This window comes from Silurus meridionalis, chromosome 11 (genome assembly GCF_014805685.1).
Source record: "Silurus meridionalis isolate SWU-2019-XX chromosome 11, ASM1480568v1, whole genome shotgun sequence".
NCBI lineage: Eukaryota > Metazoa > Chordata > Actinopteri > Siluriformes > Siluridae > Silurus > Silurus meridionalis.
The window spans coordinates 16,821,924-16,839,880 of NC_060894.1; the positions used below are offsets into that span (position 1 = coordinate 16,821,924).

At 35.4% G+C, this 17,957-nt stretch overlaps 1 protein-coding gene across 8 annotated transcripts in view; it reads right to left on the reverse strand.

The window, feature by feature from the left end:
• Nucleotides 1–968: 968 nt before the first annotated feature.
• ntm (neurotrimin) overlaps nt 969–17,957 on the reverse strand; it is a 395,280-nt gene continuing 378,291 nt past the window's right edge. For 3 of the 8 annotated variants that reach the window (XM_046861584.1, XM_046861590.1, XM_046861583.1), the window contains 6 exons: nt 16,023–16,157; nt 15,568–15,688; nt 12,220–12,371; nt 9,569–9,604; nt 5,197–5,253; nt 969–3,569 (listed from right to left, as the gene is read on the reverse strand). In XM_046861584.1, coding sequence (XP_046717540.1) covers nt 3,469–3,569; nt 5,197–5,253; nt 9,569–9,604; nt 12,220–12,371; nt 15,568–15,688; nt 16,023–16,157 — 602 coding nt within the window. In that variant the 3' untranslated portion in view covers nt 969–3,468. The remainder of the gene's footprint in view (nt 3,570–5,196; nt 5,254–9,568; nt 9,605–12,219; nt 12,372–15,567; nt 15,689–16,022; nt 16,158–17,957) is intronic. The other 5 variants (XM_046861585.1, XM_046861587.1, XM_046861586.1 and 2 more) reach the window with 5 other exon arrangements.

Consider the following 17,957-nt stretch of genomic DNA (forward strand, 5'->3'; position numbering starts at 1 on the left):
TGAACAGCAGCTACGCTAATTCCTCTCCACTGCTTTTCTTTCTCTACCCATCCTGAAGCATCCCGAGGTTGCGCAAGCTCCGCATGAAAATTATGGACCTTCAAAGAATTCTGACCCTGCAAACACCCCAAACCATCTAAATACGTACCAGCGCCATTTGAATTCCACTTCATGTAGAGTTTGGCATTAGACCTCTTTGAATATTTAAAGGCTCTGGTATGTAGGAGTTGGTGTTGGATCTATAATGATCTCAGATGTTGAGCTATTTTATTAGTTTCTCAGTAGCTCCTGGTTCCATAACATCACCTGACTGTATAAGACTGTAGAAAGGACATTGCTCATAATCACACACTCTAGTTAGTTCTCACTCTCCAGTGTTTTGTATTATTTTAAGATTTATAATCACACTCTTGATGTCACCCAAATGAGGATGGTCTGGTTGCTCTTAAGGTTTCTTCCTCATAACATCTAAGAGAGTTTTTCCTTGCCACAGTTGCCCCAGGCTGCTCATCATGGATAAATACACATCATTTACTTTTATTCTTAAGTTCTGTAAAGCTGCTATGAGACAATGTCTATTGTGAAAAGCGCAATAGAAATAAACTTGAACTTGAACTCAATAGTGGTGATTGAAGTACAGTAAGAAATATACGAGTTTCACCACTACATGTATTAATATGTAACTCCATGGTTTCATATTCGTCATGGAGGTCTAGATATGCGTTCTGTAAATAAACTTTAGATATCTGAGTACTGTGTCTATAATTATAATTATTCTGTGACTGATATTCCCAGGCCAGTATTGGAGAGACTGAACAAGAAAGAGTGAGATGAGAAGGAGTCGTGTGTTCGGTATGTTTCCTAAAATTGGACTTAAATGCTCATTTTGGTGCATTTTTCAATCTACTCTGAAAGAAAGGGAAATAAATACTAATAAAAACAATCCATGTAGACCATAAAAAAGCATGTTCTGTTTAGATACAACATTTTATTGTTGTAAGTCTTAAATATGAACACACAATATCCATAAAGAAAAACATGAAGCAACAATTACTTTACATTACAGGGAGTTTAATTCGATTTGGTCCTCTCCAAGGAATCATGTAGGAGAGAAGCGATACATTTTTTGGGGGGGTTGGTGCCATTTTTGAAACAAATTTGCACCAATTCACTCATCCATGGTAAGGTTGTGGACTCTGGCCATGCACAGACGAGCATATCTCCCGTTTAGAAGAAAACGTTTTAGTAACAGGTTCGTTTCTTCCAAATGCCGCAGTTCAGATCACCCAGATTACAAAGTTCAGACCCAGATTACAAAGTTCACTTTCTAAACACACATCACAAACAGTCCAAAACAATGGGTGCAATTTTAAGTGGGGAAAAAAATGGTTTCTGTGCTTTCATGATGCAATTGACAATAGAAAATTCTTTTGCACCTACTCTTTATTTAGGCCAAAATCTGATAAAAAAAAAACATATCTGGTAACCACATTCAAAATTCTGCCATTAGGCAGTGCACAAATGTCCCACACCTTTAAATTTTTCATATTTTGTGCTTAAAATCCACTATTATAATAATAAAATGATTTTTTTTTACATTACCGATGTGTCCAGGACTGTCTTATTTGCTGGCCATATTTTAAAACGTGATTTATGTATATTAATTACCACCAGTTACTTATTGAAGTCTTCCTGTAATTTAAATCCGGACATGCACATTGACTCGTAGTGCTTCGAAATAAATCAATCAAATGACAATGTGAGTTTCGCTTTGACTTTGAGGTACTTTGACTGGGGATATACAGCAAATATTCAGGCAAAAATACAACAAAAAAAAAAAGACAGTGCGATGAAACCAATTAAAACTGTATAAATGCTTAAGCAGAACACACACCTGCTCCACAATGATACCATTTTGAAGCTCAGTTATTGAAGGTAAGATGATGATAAACAGGTTTACTTTATCCTGCCCAGTACAACATGAAAAGCACACTACTTATTATCAGATCTTACAATTCTTACAGTTTTCTTTTTTAACTATTCTTGTTTTTTTTTTTTTTTTTTTTTTAGAAGTTATTCTAATGCAAAAAATAAAAATAAAACGCAATGCATATTTCAGAAATAAATTACATGACTAAAACCAGAGCAGCAACGTAAAATAGAAAAAGTCTGTTGCATTGTATTAAACTGGTTCACAACTTTAGTAAAAACAGGTGCATATTTTCCCTTTGTACAAATAATATGCATATAGAGAACTTAGTGATGATGAGTTATGTCGGGATGGGATATATATATATATATATATATATATATATATATATATATATATATATATATATAATTATTGAAAAATAGAACGTGCATTGTTGCACAACATACTGCAAGGACACACACACACACACACACACACTAAAAAAAAACAAAAAAAACAACAATATATGTTCCAGATGCTGTGTTATAGTAATACCAATGCTTTTGTTTCAACTTAACTTCAAACCAAGTGAAAAATGATAAGAACTGATATGCAGACATGTTAGCTGATAGCTCTTTGGGCTTTCACGGTCGGTGGAATGGAAATGTCTGCCGTTTGGAATGGTTTTATCCCGACCCCTGGAATGCAACCCGGCTCATTCTAAAAAGCAATGAGGGATTGAAGTTTAAATCTATTGCTGCTTTGCTATATTAGGAAAGCAAAAAAAAATAAAATTCAGAATTTGTGTACATCATATTATATTAATTGACATGAAATTGTTCCAAGCATTAATTTCTCTTCCTTTAGACTAAATAAAGCATTAGTAAAGTATTTCTTAATGGTTCTGCAGAATTCCCACTTTGCCTTTCCATTTTAAAATCAAAGTTACACCAAGTGTCAAATTTATTTTCTTTATGTATATTCATTTGTAAAATAAACCTTATAAATATTACCACAAAAAACAATAGGGAGTAGCTGATGTGCCCTGTCACCTCCAAATCTCTGAAAAACTATATTACAAAAAAAGTTAAAAATAATTGTACAGTGATTTTCTTCTTTTTGAGGCTGATGACAAAAAGAAAAAAAGAAAAAATATATATATGCCTTTTGCATGGACTAATATTATTCTTCTAGTAAGTGTGATGTTAACTTTTTAGAAGAGGAAATCATTGGTTAAATAGAATTACAGTTACAGAAAAAAAATGTATATGCAAAATACATCAGACAAGCCTCACCTCAACAGGCCTGTTTATATATATTTGTATAAATTATGATATTTTCAGTTGGGCAAAAAAAAAAAAAAAAAAAAAAAAGATAAGTAAAAAATATAGGAAGGATTTATTAAATGCTAATATAAAGTAAAATGGTAAGATTATTTTATTAAAAAGAAGTATTGGGATATAGCATGCCCGGCCTCTGCTCTCATCGGTGGCTGCAGGGGTTGATATGAGTGACAAGAGAGATGGGACCAATTCCAGCCGAAATCCTCTTCACCATCAAAACTTGAGCAGCAGCTGCAGGGCGGCGATGAGGAAGAGGCAGATGGGTTTGTACGCCTCTGCTGTGCCACTGTTACCATCTTGAACTGCACCGGGACCTAAAGAGTATCAGAGCGTATGAATTATGATTAAACATACAAAGATATGCACATAATGAACAAAAAAAATTTCAGGCACAAAGTGGTCAAAGTATAAAATGAATGTCATGTCCATAGTGAAATTGAATTGGCTATCATGGGTCCTAAGCTGATCCAGCTGGCAGCTGAAAGGTTATGAGGTTGTCTCAAATCTGAGCATTTATGCTAATGTGACATGGCTCCCTTTTTCTTTATATTGGACAATAGTTTGCTGTTAATACAGAACTGTCAAATCTGTATGCATTTTAGGCATGCCTTCAGGATTGGTGAATTTAGTCCAAAACTTCAAGTACAATGTCATTATTTTTTAAGGGAAAGTTACATGTATTCAGAAATGAATAAGAGAATCAGTAGTTCATACCTCTCAGGTTACCAGAATTTCTACGAGTTAAAGCATTTATATTGGGATAAAAAATAGTGTTGTTGTTTTGGTTGGTTGTTTGCTGCCAAATGTAGTATAATATAATATTCAAAGCAAACAACAACGACTAAAATGATGTGTATATGCATACAAGATGATACCCCTTCAGATAAACATCTAATTTAAAACTCTTTAGAAAGACCAAATCACTGATGCTTGAATTGAGAAATTGTAATTATGACATTGATCACTGCAAACTTTATTTACACTATGGCTTCCACACACATTACTCAGCAACTTAGAAAATAACACTGGATCAAGAACATCCTTTTATTTAGCGTTTTCATTTGAAATATATTTTGACTTTTTACAGATGTATAAAGTTTTCGAAAACTACTATGCATTCAAAAAGTATTCTGACCCCTTAATCGTTTTTTCCACATTTATTTTGCAGAAAGTATTTAACATGCTAAAAACCTTCCAATCCAAAGTCCAACATCTTATTCACTGAGCTACCATTTCCATTTCTCATGATTGAAACTTCTGTGATTTATGATGGCAACAATTTTTCTTTTGAAGGTGAAAACATATGCAATCAACTTGTTCTTAAATATATATTTATACAAATTTCTATTCATATAAATGTATAATTTTATATACATATATAATTGTATATATACACACTGCGTTAATAGGTTATAGGTTATAGACTCTGAAACTGAAATTTTCCACAAACTAAATTTGTGTATTTATCGCCGACTTTAAAAAACATGCTCCACTTCCTACCTACTCCCACTGCGGAGGGACTTTTTGAATGCACTATATTATAAACTGAATAATCACGAATAATCATGCATCCTGTTCTTTTTACAGCATACATTAGATTTGGTATAGATTTTGGCTGTGAATGTTAATTTTCCATGTGGGAGTCTCTAATATCTCTAATTTATGGGTAGTTCTCCATGTCTGAAGTTGGTTTGGACATGCCAGTGTACACAACATCTTTAATAAAACAATTCACAAAAAAGCGCTGGCTTTAGAACACAGCTTTTTTTTTCATTCTCTCTTTCAGCATGAGTGAATTTCACCTTTATTTCATTCGCTACTTTACATTGTACTGAATTATTTTCTACGATTAGTAAACTGTTAATGATCGATGTCAGTAAATCAATTTCTAATGGTTAATAGATTAGGGAATTAGGTCTGGTAGTTCTGTCCATTACAAACCTTCCCGCAACTGATTGCGTTCAGTGGATGTTTGCTCTAAAACAGATGTAGTCATTTCTAAAAAGAGAGATCATATGAAACAAGGCACTTGTTTCCAAAAAAAAAAACATTTGGGCAGCAGCATTCAAAAAGCAAGAAAGCCAAAGGCAGCTCAATAAGCATAGGCAACACGTAGGGAAATAAAAAAAAGCTACCTATATATATATATATATATATATATATTCCCTCAGTGCTATTAGCAATGCTGTTATTATTGTCGCCTTTATTGACTTTGTTTTCCCGAGTCTACCCCTTGTTATTGCGTCAATATTAACAAAAGCAAAATCAGCACTTTTATTCACCTTTGTAAAGCACATTCATGCTAGGTTATAGGAATATAATGGTGCACTTTAAATATATTGTAAGAGTGTAATAAGGAGTGGTTACTGTATGTATCATTGGGCATTGTGCTGCAATGAGTCTCTGTTTAAATCTGACGGAAATTAAAAACTAAATGTCTATGCACAGTGTGCACTTCTGTCTATATACTGAAATATGAATATGAAAGATTCCCTGGTAATTGGGACAGATATAGTACATTTCTAAAAACAGATATGAAAATGCATATATAAAATACTATATCCATTGTGTATAATCAAAAGTGGCAGCTTATCCAAGAAGCTCCATAGAGTTATTCTGCTTGTTCTCAAACATGGGGCTGTAATAGGCACTTACTTGCCCAATGAGACAGGTATCACTCTGCCCCAGATTTATTTATCCAATTTTTACTTTAAAAATATTTTGACTAGTTTAAACCCATTATGTGGATGCCAAGATCTTGTTTAATCAACAGAATAAATATAAACATTATAAGTGCAGTGTAGACAGTGTTTCTCTAATGTAAGAGATACTGAAAAAGAAGGGAAATGGTTTGTGGATGATGTAGTAGGTAATGCTCCTCATCATAAGAAATGCATATGCCTTTGTTTCTCATGCTGAGGCAAAAGGGAAGAAAAAAAAAGATAAACGTGTCTTGCTGTTCCAACAGCACTACTTTGGTGAAGTTTGAGGTCTGTATGTTTTAGCAAATATAGTTGGTCTGGATAAACCTGGTTACTTTGTTTGATGATATGAGCTCTATTGTGTGTGATGTGAGACAAAAATGCTATATAAAATTCAGTTAAACAAAATTATGTCTTAAATTGGGCAAAATGAGCTACCGGATTATAAACTAGTAGCATTACAAGCTTACTCAAAAAAGTCATTCGATAGTAGCCAATATCATTGCTTTCATGGTTGTCATTTACTGTTATGTTTGTATATTAATTTGTTCCTTCTATCCATCCATCCATCCATCCATCCATCTATATATATATATATATATATATATATATATATATATATATATATATATATATATATATATATATATGCTCTGAATATACACTAGAATATTGTGAATATAATATCATGGGAAAAAATTATAAATATATATATAAACATATAAAAAGTTTATTTATATATAATTATAATTTTTTTCCCTTTAAATTATATTCACAATATTCCAGTGTATATTCAGAGAATTTTTCTAATGGCATAAATCAGCATGAACAAATATCTCAATACAAATAAATAAACCAAAAATAAGAGTTAAATACAATTTCCCAGTATAGAACTAAACTTAATCCCCCCCCCCCCCTTTTTTTTTTTATACAGCAACTTCAGTTTCAAGCCACTTAGAAAAGATCCTGAAAATGGGGAGTAAACGGGGACAAATAAATGTTATTGCAAAGTGAAACATCGCTTAAAGCACCCAGCTCAGACTAGATTAGTTGTTGCGCTTGCCGCTCTATTTGCCTAGAAAGACCACTTAGAGGTCAGAGTATTTCTGGAATGGTTGCAGTGCTGATGTGGAGCTGAGCCCTAATTCTGATCTTTCTAAAAGAAAAACGGGGCTCAGGACTAATGAAGAACCTTGCTGTTTGGAGCTCACATAGAAATCATTAGTGCATCTGCTTTCCTCTGGCCAGAGCTGCTTGGCTGCTCCTGTCCTCGTGGCTTGCACTTTCATTAACATGCTGTACAGCCCATACCCTTTACCCGTGCACAGTGTGGGTCAGCTGTAATTGCAGTTCACGATAAACACGCTAATCAAGGAGCGTGATGCTGACGAGGCTGACGATGGGGGCTTTCCTGTATGAGCTGTTTTGGGTTTATAATTACAGAAGGGCTTAACGAGACAGAGCTGCTGGCTGAAGAAAACAGAGACGGTCTGTGTCTAGCCTCGCAAATGGCAGGGAAAAGCAAGGCGGCTATTAATCTGTTCGCGTTTCAATCAGACTTCTGTGAACCAGCGTTCAGAGCTGATTATTGGAAAGTAACGACTGTTAAAACAAGGAAACGTCTGAGTGAGAAATAAAAGAGAAGCTTCTGTCTGTATGCCATTAAACACAAAAGCTGCGTTTGAAGTGTACTTTTGATTGGACAAGGAGAAACAAATACAAAACCAAGCGATTAGCATTTTGTTAGTAGCAAATCAGAAAATTGTGGCAGATGGCAAAAGCTATCGTCTGACTCACACTATACGATGAACCGTATAGATGAACCACATCTGTGATGTCACTTCAATTTTATCTATGTAAAGTGTACCGATTTCACTTAAAAATTTTCCTCATGTTATTATTAATTCAGTATGTTGGGGCATTATTATTATTATTATTATTATTATTATTATTATTATTATTATTAATTAATATTAATCATAATTTCATCTATTTAGACAGGTTTAGTTGATTATTTTTTCTTTCATTCCAGATGGACATTTGTTTCTGTTTTTTTTTTTAATTATTATTATTATTTATTTTTTAATTATTATTATTATTTACCTTTTTTTTCCTGCTTTCTTTTTATTCACTTGTTCCAAGGACTAAACAATTCTGAAAATTCTGAAACGATGGAAGCATTTGAAGAGTCTTTAAAATATGTATACGTGGATGGCATCAGTTTGTTTATGTATTATCTTTACTGCAGGCATGTTTGAAAAAAACCTAAAATGAAGATAAAAAAAAAAAAAAAAAAAACACGACTGAAATCCTGCTGGCTGACTAAAATGGCTATTACTATAAAAGCTATGGTCAGTATAAAGCCTCACTTTCATATGCCACATGATTGATAGTGATTGTAGTGTTCAATAAATCATTTCATTTGAAATAGCAAAAAAAAAAAAATGTGGTGAGAAACGGCAGCAACACATCACCTTGCGTCGTGTTACATGGGGGAAAAATAACTGAAATTTGCTTCACCCTCACAAATGGTTTGTGCAAAAAGACTTTATTACAGATGTCATCCTGAGACCCGAAATGAATCCCGCCCAAACCCCAGGAGAGGGGGCGATGGGTAGGTTAGACAGTTCAGACAAGTGTCTCATTTCTGTCTGAACAAATGTTATACTGTAGTATCATATGGACTGCCAATGAAACTTTGTGCTTTGATGGTTTTCTGAGAATGCCTTCTAATTTCCTGTGAATTTGCTGTAGCTCTCGAGCCTCTTATTTAAAAAAAAAAAAAACAGCGATCCAATTATAGTGCCATGGCAGATTATACTCAATCTTGCAGTTGGATAATTAGAATAATACCAGTTTCCCGAAATCAAATTCAAAGTAATTAATGACTCTCTTGAGAAGACAATGCCATCATTCCCACTCAAAAGTGTTTTCAATTTAGGTCAGATGTTCTGCATATTGTCTTGACACCGCAGATTACGGCTGGAAAGCACAATGAGCATTTCTGAAAAAAATAATTTCGTAGCAGGGGAATAAGACAGAACAAAATGTTTTATACTTTGCAGATGAGTACTTACACACACAGCAGACGGAGGCATGCATAGCCACAATGAAGCCATAGCATGGTGCATGAAGGTTAGACAGGAGAACAGAAAGACAGAAAGAAGAAAGAAAACACATTAAAGCAACAAAAAAAGGAGAAAGCATCCAAACATCTCACTGTGGTTTACTGAAGACGGACTGAGGCATGAGGAAACCCCCCGCCTCCACCCGCCTGGCAGCAATTCCGCCTGTCATTCGGAATGTCGCATTTATTATTGATTGCGAATTGGATTTTTAAACTAATATACCTCTTTAATGGGAATGGCTAATCACTACTTCATGACCTGACAATCACATTCTGTCGAAAATTATATTAGCTTTTTCATGTTTGGAACATTTGTTGCAGCAATCTTGAAGATTAACTGGAGCGTCACCTCAGCTACATCACCGTTTCATCACCATGTGGCAGACCGAAGCATTCATTATTTGCTTATTTGTTTAGAAAGCATGCAGGAACAGGCCCGGCAGAGGCATTGAGGTAAAAGGACATGCTTATGCGGAGTACTAACCTTGCAAGAGCGTCGAGCTAGTGGGCTCAATTACTTCTACATCAGCAAAAACAAACAAACGGAAAATAGCAATATAAGAGGCAAAGGCTATAGATCAAGCCATAATAAACATCAGTATTTCCCAGAACCTATGCAATCATTGGTAACACATTTTATTCCACTTGACATTGGCTCACATTGAGCTTGATTTTGTCCATTCTAATGTTGACATAACCCCTGATTCATTTTTGTTTTGCCTGTTTTTGTAATATTTTTCTGGCTGATTATGTTATTATATATTGGTAAATTATTTGATGGTGCCACTGTGACACTGTGGAACTTTAAAACTAATTTAGGAACAGAGTAAATCTAAACAGGCCTATCATCACGTGATTCTCCTGAGACGTAAATAATACATATGCAACAAATCTACGTTCTCCATGGGGGAACATCTAAACTTGAAAATGATACGCCATTTTACACAATTCGCACAAATTGTGTGACATTTTGACTATTAAGAATCCCTTTAATTGGAACACCTGTACCCCTGTTCATTCATGCAATTATCCAATCAGTCAATCCAATGTGGCAGCAATGGAGTGCATAAGATCATGCAGCTACAGATGAAGAAATTTTAGTTAATCTAGTCATCAATTGAGTGAACAGGGGAAAACATGTGATTTCACTGACATTGACTTTGGCATGGATCCCGATGCCAGATGGGCTGGTTTGAGAATTTTAGAAACTGCTGCTCTCTTAGGATGTAGTATAACAGCCTTTCTGTGTAACAGATTTTACACAAAATGGTGCAAAAACCATTAAAAAACATCCAGTGAGCATCAGTTCAGCAGGTGGAAATGTCTTGTTGATGAGAGGGCTCGGAGCAAAATGGCTAATCTGATTTAAAATGGCAAGAAGGATATGGTAACTCAAATAACTACTATTTACAACCACAATTAGCATCTCAGAATGCTCAACCCATAAAACCTTGATGCTCATAGACTAGGCTCGGCAAAAATAGATACACAAAATTACAGTGGGCATATAACTATTCAAACTAGACAGCTACTAATTGGAAAAAACAAGATTTTTTTTTGTTTTTCATCCGGATTACAATCTTGTAGTTTTGCTTTTGAGGTGCTGAGATCGGCAGATTCCATATATATATATATATATATATATATATATATATATATATATATATATATATATATATATATATATATATATATATATATTTATTTTTTTATTTTTTTGCATTACACTGCTGCTACAAATAGGATTGGGGTACAAGTGTTCCTAATAAAATGAGCGCATTTTTAAAAATATATATATTTTACATTGATATTACTTCATATCTTCTCTCCAAACTTTTATTATTGCTTTTATTTTTACTTCTACTATTTCTAATACTATCACCATTAATAATAAAAAAACAAATCAAATAAAAAAACAATAATAAGCACTGAGGTCCAGAGATATGTTTATCACTAAATCTGCCATTTCAATTTAATTAATGATTTTAATTTTACTTAAAATAGTAATAACAAGCCATTATGGCAAATGGCATACACTGACACCGTTTCTTTCAATGAAACTAGGTATCAGAAATCCTATTTCAGCCCAATGTTCCTGTGCGCAAAAAACAAACTTGTTAATGTTGGTGAGGATGAATATTGCCTGCACAGGGCCCAGAACATTAAGCCCCAATGAACACAACAATGAACCTTCTCACCCTACATTAGTGCTTGGCTTTGCTGTTGTTGGTCAATGTTTAATTATACTGTGTTTCCTCCGAAAAAATAAGCTCTAGCATGAGTTTTTAAGGTGCTCCTAATATAAGCGCTACCCTGAAAATAAGATCGTCAGCCGGCATTTTATGGTAGCACCATATGTCTGTTGCAACACATGATGATGTATTGAATTATAAAATATTTATATTAATATAATAATAATAATAATAATAATTAGAGTAATGTTATATTAATATAATATCGGTAATATAAATTATAATTACCATAAGTATTTGTAAATACCCAAGCGGGAGCCTTTGTATGAGAGGACCAATCAGGGTACAGGTAAAGTGTATATAATAAAGTTATAAAATAATAAAGTGTATGATATACTGATTTTTGTACCATACATAAAGAAGTGTACCGGCAGATTGTTGTGCATAAAAATATAAGACCTCCCCTAAAAATAAGCACCACTTTTTAGTCTTTTAAAGCAAAAATTAATATTATTATATATTATTTTCGGAGAAACACAGTAACAAGAAAGGGGGACTAATTGTAAAATGGGATGTTGAAAAGGACACATAGGTGTCCTTTTCTCACTTGAACTATAATAATAAAACTGTAAGTCAACGGAATGGTGTCACCTGACTCAAGTGTTATGTCAACTTTATATCAAAATTGAAGTCTTTATGTCAGCATTAGGAATAAACCTGTATACATGGTTATATACAGTAGGTCTGTTCTCATAAAGGGTTCATATACTGTATCCTTATGACCCCCTATGTGTTACCAAATGATTTGAGCTAATTGTTGCATGTCTACATTCATCAAACCTTGCTATAACATCATAAAAGAAGGAAAACAATAGTATCAGTTAATGCTATTAATATACTTTTTGTCAATAAAACATACACCCACAAGTAGAACTCGACTCACCGTATAAAACGATGCTTGTGTTTGCGCTCCCGAGTTTGTTGATGGCGACGCACGTGTAGTTTCCATAATCTGCCTCGGACACGTTGTGAAAAGTCAGCTTCGACATGGATCCCATATTCTCAATCTCGATGCCGTCAAAGCCATTGAAGATCCTGAAAGACAAGGCAGCAAACTGAGAGAGCTGGATCAGCCCTGCATGATTTACACCACATCAGAGCTGCTTTTGAAGAGCAGGGTGACATTTGTGACTGCGTCCGCATTCTGTGGACACAGATGGCAGCTGGCCCATTACACATTTAAAAAAATAAATAAATAAATGTAATGTGCAGAAGCCAGAAGACATTAACATCAGCAGCATCCGCTAATCACACGCAGCTCTTCGGTTTTCTCTTTTGCTCACTACAAAGGTGGGTTCGAGCGAGCAGAATGAGATGCGTCGCACTTGAATGTGCTTCAGAGGGAATACAAAGCCTTTTATACTATTTGAATGAATATAAAATAAAAAGAAGACGAATCAGGGAAAATACAAAGCTTTTAACCTGTAATATCCGAAACAATCAAAATGGCAACATAAAATGTGGAGTCTGTAGAGAAAGCTGTCAAATCTACTGAGGTGGAAACCTCCGTGTACTTCGTACCACCTCGGTCAGAGCTAAAAGGGCTGCCTTTGACAGAGCATGCGCTCATTTCCTTTTTAAAGCACACATTTTTTGCTTTCTTTATCCTCCACATTGAAAAACGTGGACTATGTTGTGGTATGTAATATATCCTATACTGCCTATACTGCAATTTGTGTATAATAACCCAATTCATTACAAGTGTAATTAGAGCTTCTTCTATATATATTTTTAATGATAAATACAAATCTTGCTGTAGCTACATCTCTGAGATGGTCTCCAGCCCAAACTAGGGTATAGCACTTACTGAAGCTGAGGAAACGAGCAAACTAATGTGAAGAAAAGCATTCGTTTCCTCCAGTGTTCCATATCTGTGTCTCACAAATTAAGATTATTTCAAGCCCTTTACTATGAAAACAAATAACCTTGTGCTAATTGATATCATTTATTTCAATATCTGGCCACAGTTTGACAGGGTTTGTAGTTAATTAGGAAGATTCTAAACCAAATTGAAAACAGTTAATCCAATTTAGCAACCCTGTTTCTACATAAATACCTCCTCTAAAGATGTGCGATGCTTTACACCGATCCTAACCTGCTGCTTTTACAACAATTAAACACGTTAGCAGGGGGAAAACCCTCTAGATTTTGATTCAGAGCACAAAAACCTTTGTGTTTGTGTTATTTCATATGATCGACTGGCATTCAGAGCCTATTCTATAAATGATTCTGGCCAGGATAAAGCTGCTAATAAAGATAAACGAATAAACAAACTAACAAATGAAGGAAGAAAGGAAGGTGATTCTAGATTAATTAATGTAAAAGACGATATTAAAAACTGAGCTGCTAGTATACCTGCTGTTTGGGTATACATAGTGGTGGGTGGTCAGGGCCAGCAAAGCCTTCTCTGCTGGTTTAAACACTATCAGAAGCTGCATGAATGACCTACATTTACAACCTGAATTCTAATATTTGTTCCATGAAATTGTATTAATGTATTCCCAACAGTTTATTTTCTTCATGTCGTAGCATTTTTCTTTGGCTGCACTGCTTCTAGTACGTGTATGTGGATGTTAGACTTTTTGTTCAATCAGATTTCAGCCTCTATGTGCTGCCATGTTAATCTAATCGGCCAAGGGCCTTCAAAGTCAGTACTGCTGGCCTTTTTACCATTGTCTCCTTAAGAAATAGCTCTGTTTCTTTAACCAATCAGATTTCATATTCGCCTCACAGGGTCAGCTAGCTGGCCCAGAATAGCGCAGCATTTTTCCGTCTTCTGATTGGTTGGTCAGAGGGAAACTGTTCGACTGGCAAAACATGTCTGTAGCGCTCTGCACACATTAATACATCTGAGTTAGACTTTTTTTATGCCTAAGGAGGAAGGAAAAAAGTGATTTGATCTCAGACATACCTAAAAATCCATTTTCCAGAAAAGCTAAACATCGTGAGGAGGTCTGCCAACCCTAAAGCTAGCTAGCTTGTCTCAGCCCAGGGAAGGGTTTGTTCACCACTGTCAGACCAGTGAATATGAGATGTACCACTGGCTAACAGCCTCTAAGGAGCGCTGCGAATTATGAGTATGCATCTCTGGTAAGTGGGTTGTATTTTATTTAAATGTTTTTGTCATGTTTTTAGACAAATATTGATTCTGAACTGCTCCTGATGGTGCACAGTCCCAGTTGTAGTGTAGAGGCTTGGAGCTTGCTTTAGTAAAATGGTATTCACCCTCCATACACAAAATGCCTCTTTCTCTGTAATGCCACGCATTGTTTTATTGCGTTTTTGTATTGTACTGATGGTTTCTATAATTGCGACGTGATAGTGGTGGTATTAAGAGTTGGATTAAGTAGGGTAAGTCCCCACTGAAGGCGTGAAGGTACCAAAGGCCATATACATTATGGCATATGTTGATGTCAATGACAAAAAAAGGTTTGTATGCACAGAGCAACACTCTCATAATGTGCAATGATTTTTTTATTTCTTTATAATTAAAATGTTTTAAGCTCATGCTACAGACTACTAAATCCATACTATTAAGTGGGTATGAGTAGGCAGATCTCATCCTCACAGGCAAAAAAGAAATACAGTGCATTTGCAATAATATAACTCCAAAATGACAAAAAGACATACATCAAGTGTTTCGTATTCAACAATTATGTAAATGTTACATCTTTTTAAAAATATATTTACTGGCAAATAAGTCGAGTATAAGCTGGCATTGACAATTGGATAATATAAGGGTTCATTAACCCAAACATCTAACACACAAATATCAACTGATTATAACTTTTTAAACGCTAAAATCCAATGCACAGGACGACTGAAATATTAAGCTGATATTCAATAATGCTGCCATACAGTATAGCTTTTCTGTTTATATATTTTTCTGTACATAAACAGGAGCAGGACATGAGGAATAATTAATACAGTGGTAAACAGTACTTGATTATATCCTGTTTAATATGCTTTACACATTTCTCCAACCAATTGACTGAAAACCCCTGCATTACTTCTTCTTCTTTTATTATATGTTGTTATAGGTCTATCCCTAATTCCTATATGTTCTTCACAATAGAATACCAGTACAAATCAGGGCTCTACTATATTTACTGTGTCCATATATAAGACCATAACTGCTTATTGAGGGCTTTCACAATGATTGCACACTATAAGAAACTTGTAATGATCTTAACAGCACTGGAAAGATGAAGCAAAGCATTTTGTCATTTACCTTCTGTCATCTCGAAACCACTCGAAATCTGCCTCTGGGACAGCATCAGCCTCGCATCTCAAGACCCCACTGTGACCCAGAGTCACGCCCACATCTCTGCTTTCAAACACAGTGGGAGGAACTACACACACACACACACACACACACACACACACACACGCACACACACACACAGAAAGCTGCTTGTGAAGAAATCATTAGATATATCAGATGTATTATTTTTCTATGATTTTTTTGCTCCGTGGAATCTATAAATAATTTATTAGCGGATGTCTCATGAAGTCAGACCCTTTATTTAAGTGCCTATTGTATGTCAATTATTCTGAATATAGACAAGATTTATGAAGACACGACTCATACATCTTCATCGTCATACTCGTGGGTCCTTCTAATGAAAAATATGTGTTGAAGTGCGCGTGTGTGTAACAATGAGGTGAACGTCATGTAGCACTCACAGTTGACCACCACATTCACTGTCTTTCTGTCTATGGCGATGTCGTTGGCTGCTGTGCACTCGTACAATCCTGCCTTGTTTCTGCTGATGGAGGGGATCTCAAAATACTCGTCTACTGATTCGAAGTCATCGTTTGCTTTACAAGACATGGGAAAAAGAAGATGGATCAGTCAGTCTCACAGGATCTGTAGCCTCTTGCCAAAGCCTTGAAAATGCATAATAATAATAATAATAATAATAATAATAATAATAATAATAATAATAAAATCAATCAAACAATCATTCAATCAATACATTAAAGCACAGGACTGGATTTTAGACATAGTATGCATGCATTAAATCTCATTATACTCCCATGCATGCTGCATTAGATCTAACAATAGGTGACTAATACATAGACTGTTTAAGGTCAGCCGGAACTCAAATTTCTTCACGATTGCATGGATTTGCACAGTAGAGCGAGAATATCTTAAATTCACATTTGTGATGGCTCATCTATTTTTAAACATTGTGCATTTAAACACAACATGCAGATATGGACTCAAAGCAGCACGCGTTTCTATCTTTGTCAGACGGCTAGAAGCAGCACAACGCTGACTTATACACAAAACATTATGAAATCCCCGGTGCTATGTCTGACAACAGCCTGCTAGATTCAATGTGCTACAATGTGAAAGACAGCGTCTCGCACCTGGGAGAGACTCAGCTGATGACAAGTGTCAGAAAAGCAGCATCTCAAACAGAACATTCGCAGCACCTACAGAACAAGCACTGTTTGTACGCAACCATCATTTCACCGCTATAATATATCGAGAGGGCACCTGCAAAAGAGCACTTTATTTAGAAATGCTGCGGGCCTGCCCATTCAGCAGTTATCCAATTAGACAAGAATGCAAGAGCAGTGTATGAATTAACTTACAGATCATAAACTTTAGGTAATTGAACAAAACACTGAACGAAATTGCGATCTCAGTGACACTGACCGCTGCATGGTTATTGTTGACAGATGAGTTACTTTGGGAATTTCAGATACTGTTCAGATATTGTTCTGCTGTGACTTATGGTCTCCTGGGATTTTCATGCACAACAGCCTCTACATTTTACCCAGAGTGCTGAGAACACGAATAACCAAAAGAAAACAATATGCAGTGAGTGTCTATTCTGTATGCTGAAATGTCTTGTTGGGGAGGATGTCCGCACTGCTACAATACTTCAAGTAACCACTCTTTACATCCACGGGAGCAGAAAAATATTTTAGAAACATTTTTCAATTACTGATCAGAAAACATTTCTATTTTTGATAGCAGCAGGACACACACACACATCGGCTTCCACTACTGTCAACCAAGAACAGGAATCTGTGCCTTCATTGGGCACGAGATCAATAAGACTGTAGGGTTGAATATTGGAAAAATGTCCCTTGGTCTTTTTCCAGTCTTTAGCAGTTCAGTTTTTAGTGAGCTCAGTGTAACCTCAGATCCCAAAGTCGATGAGATCAAATAAATGAGCAGGTGTACACGTGTTCCTAATAAATTATTGTTTAGTAAGTTTTCTGCACCTCTGGTCTAGCGCAACTTGTTTAGCATTGCCCTTCCTCCTTTCCTCCCATTCACAAAAGTCCACCATCCAATGCCTGCCTTATCATCCGAAGTATTGGATTGCTTTTAATATGCTGTCTGCGTTGTTTGTGCCTCAATGAACCTCTGCACATGGATCCTAACTCCCTAGACTTCATCAAATATCATTTTGGGATGTGCAATTGCAATGTGCAATTGTGCAATGTGTCATTTCCCTCAGACATCTGCTTAGAAAACATCGTCAGCAATTTCAACAAATCTTCATGACCATAGAGGAGCTCATTGCACACCACTGCACTTATAACCATATAGTACTAGTGAAGGCAGATAGCACCCATGAAGGAAGTATAAATAAAGCC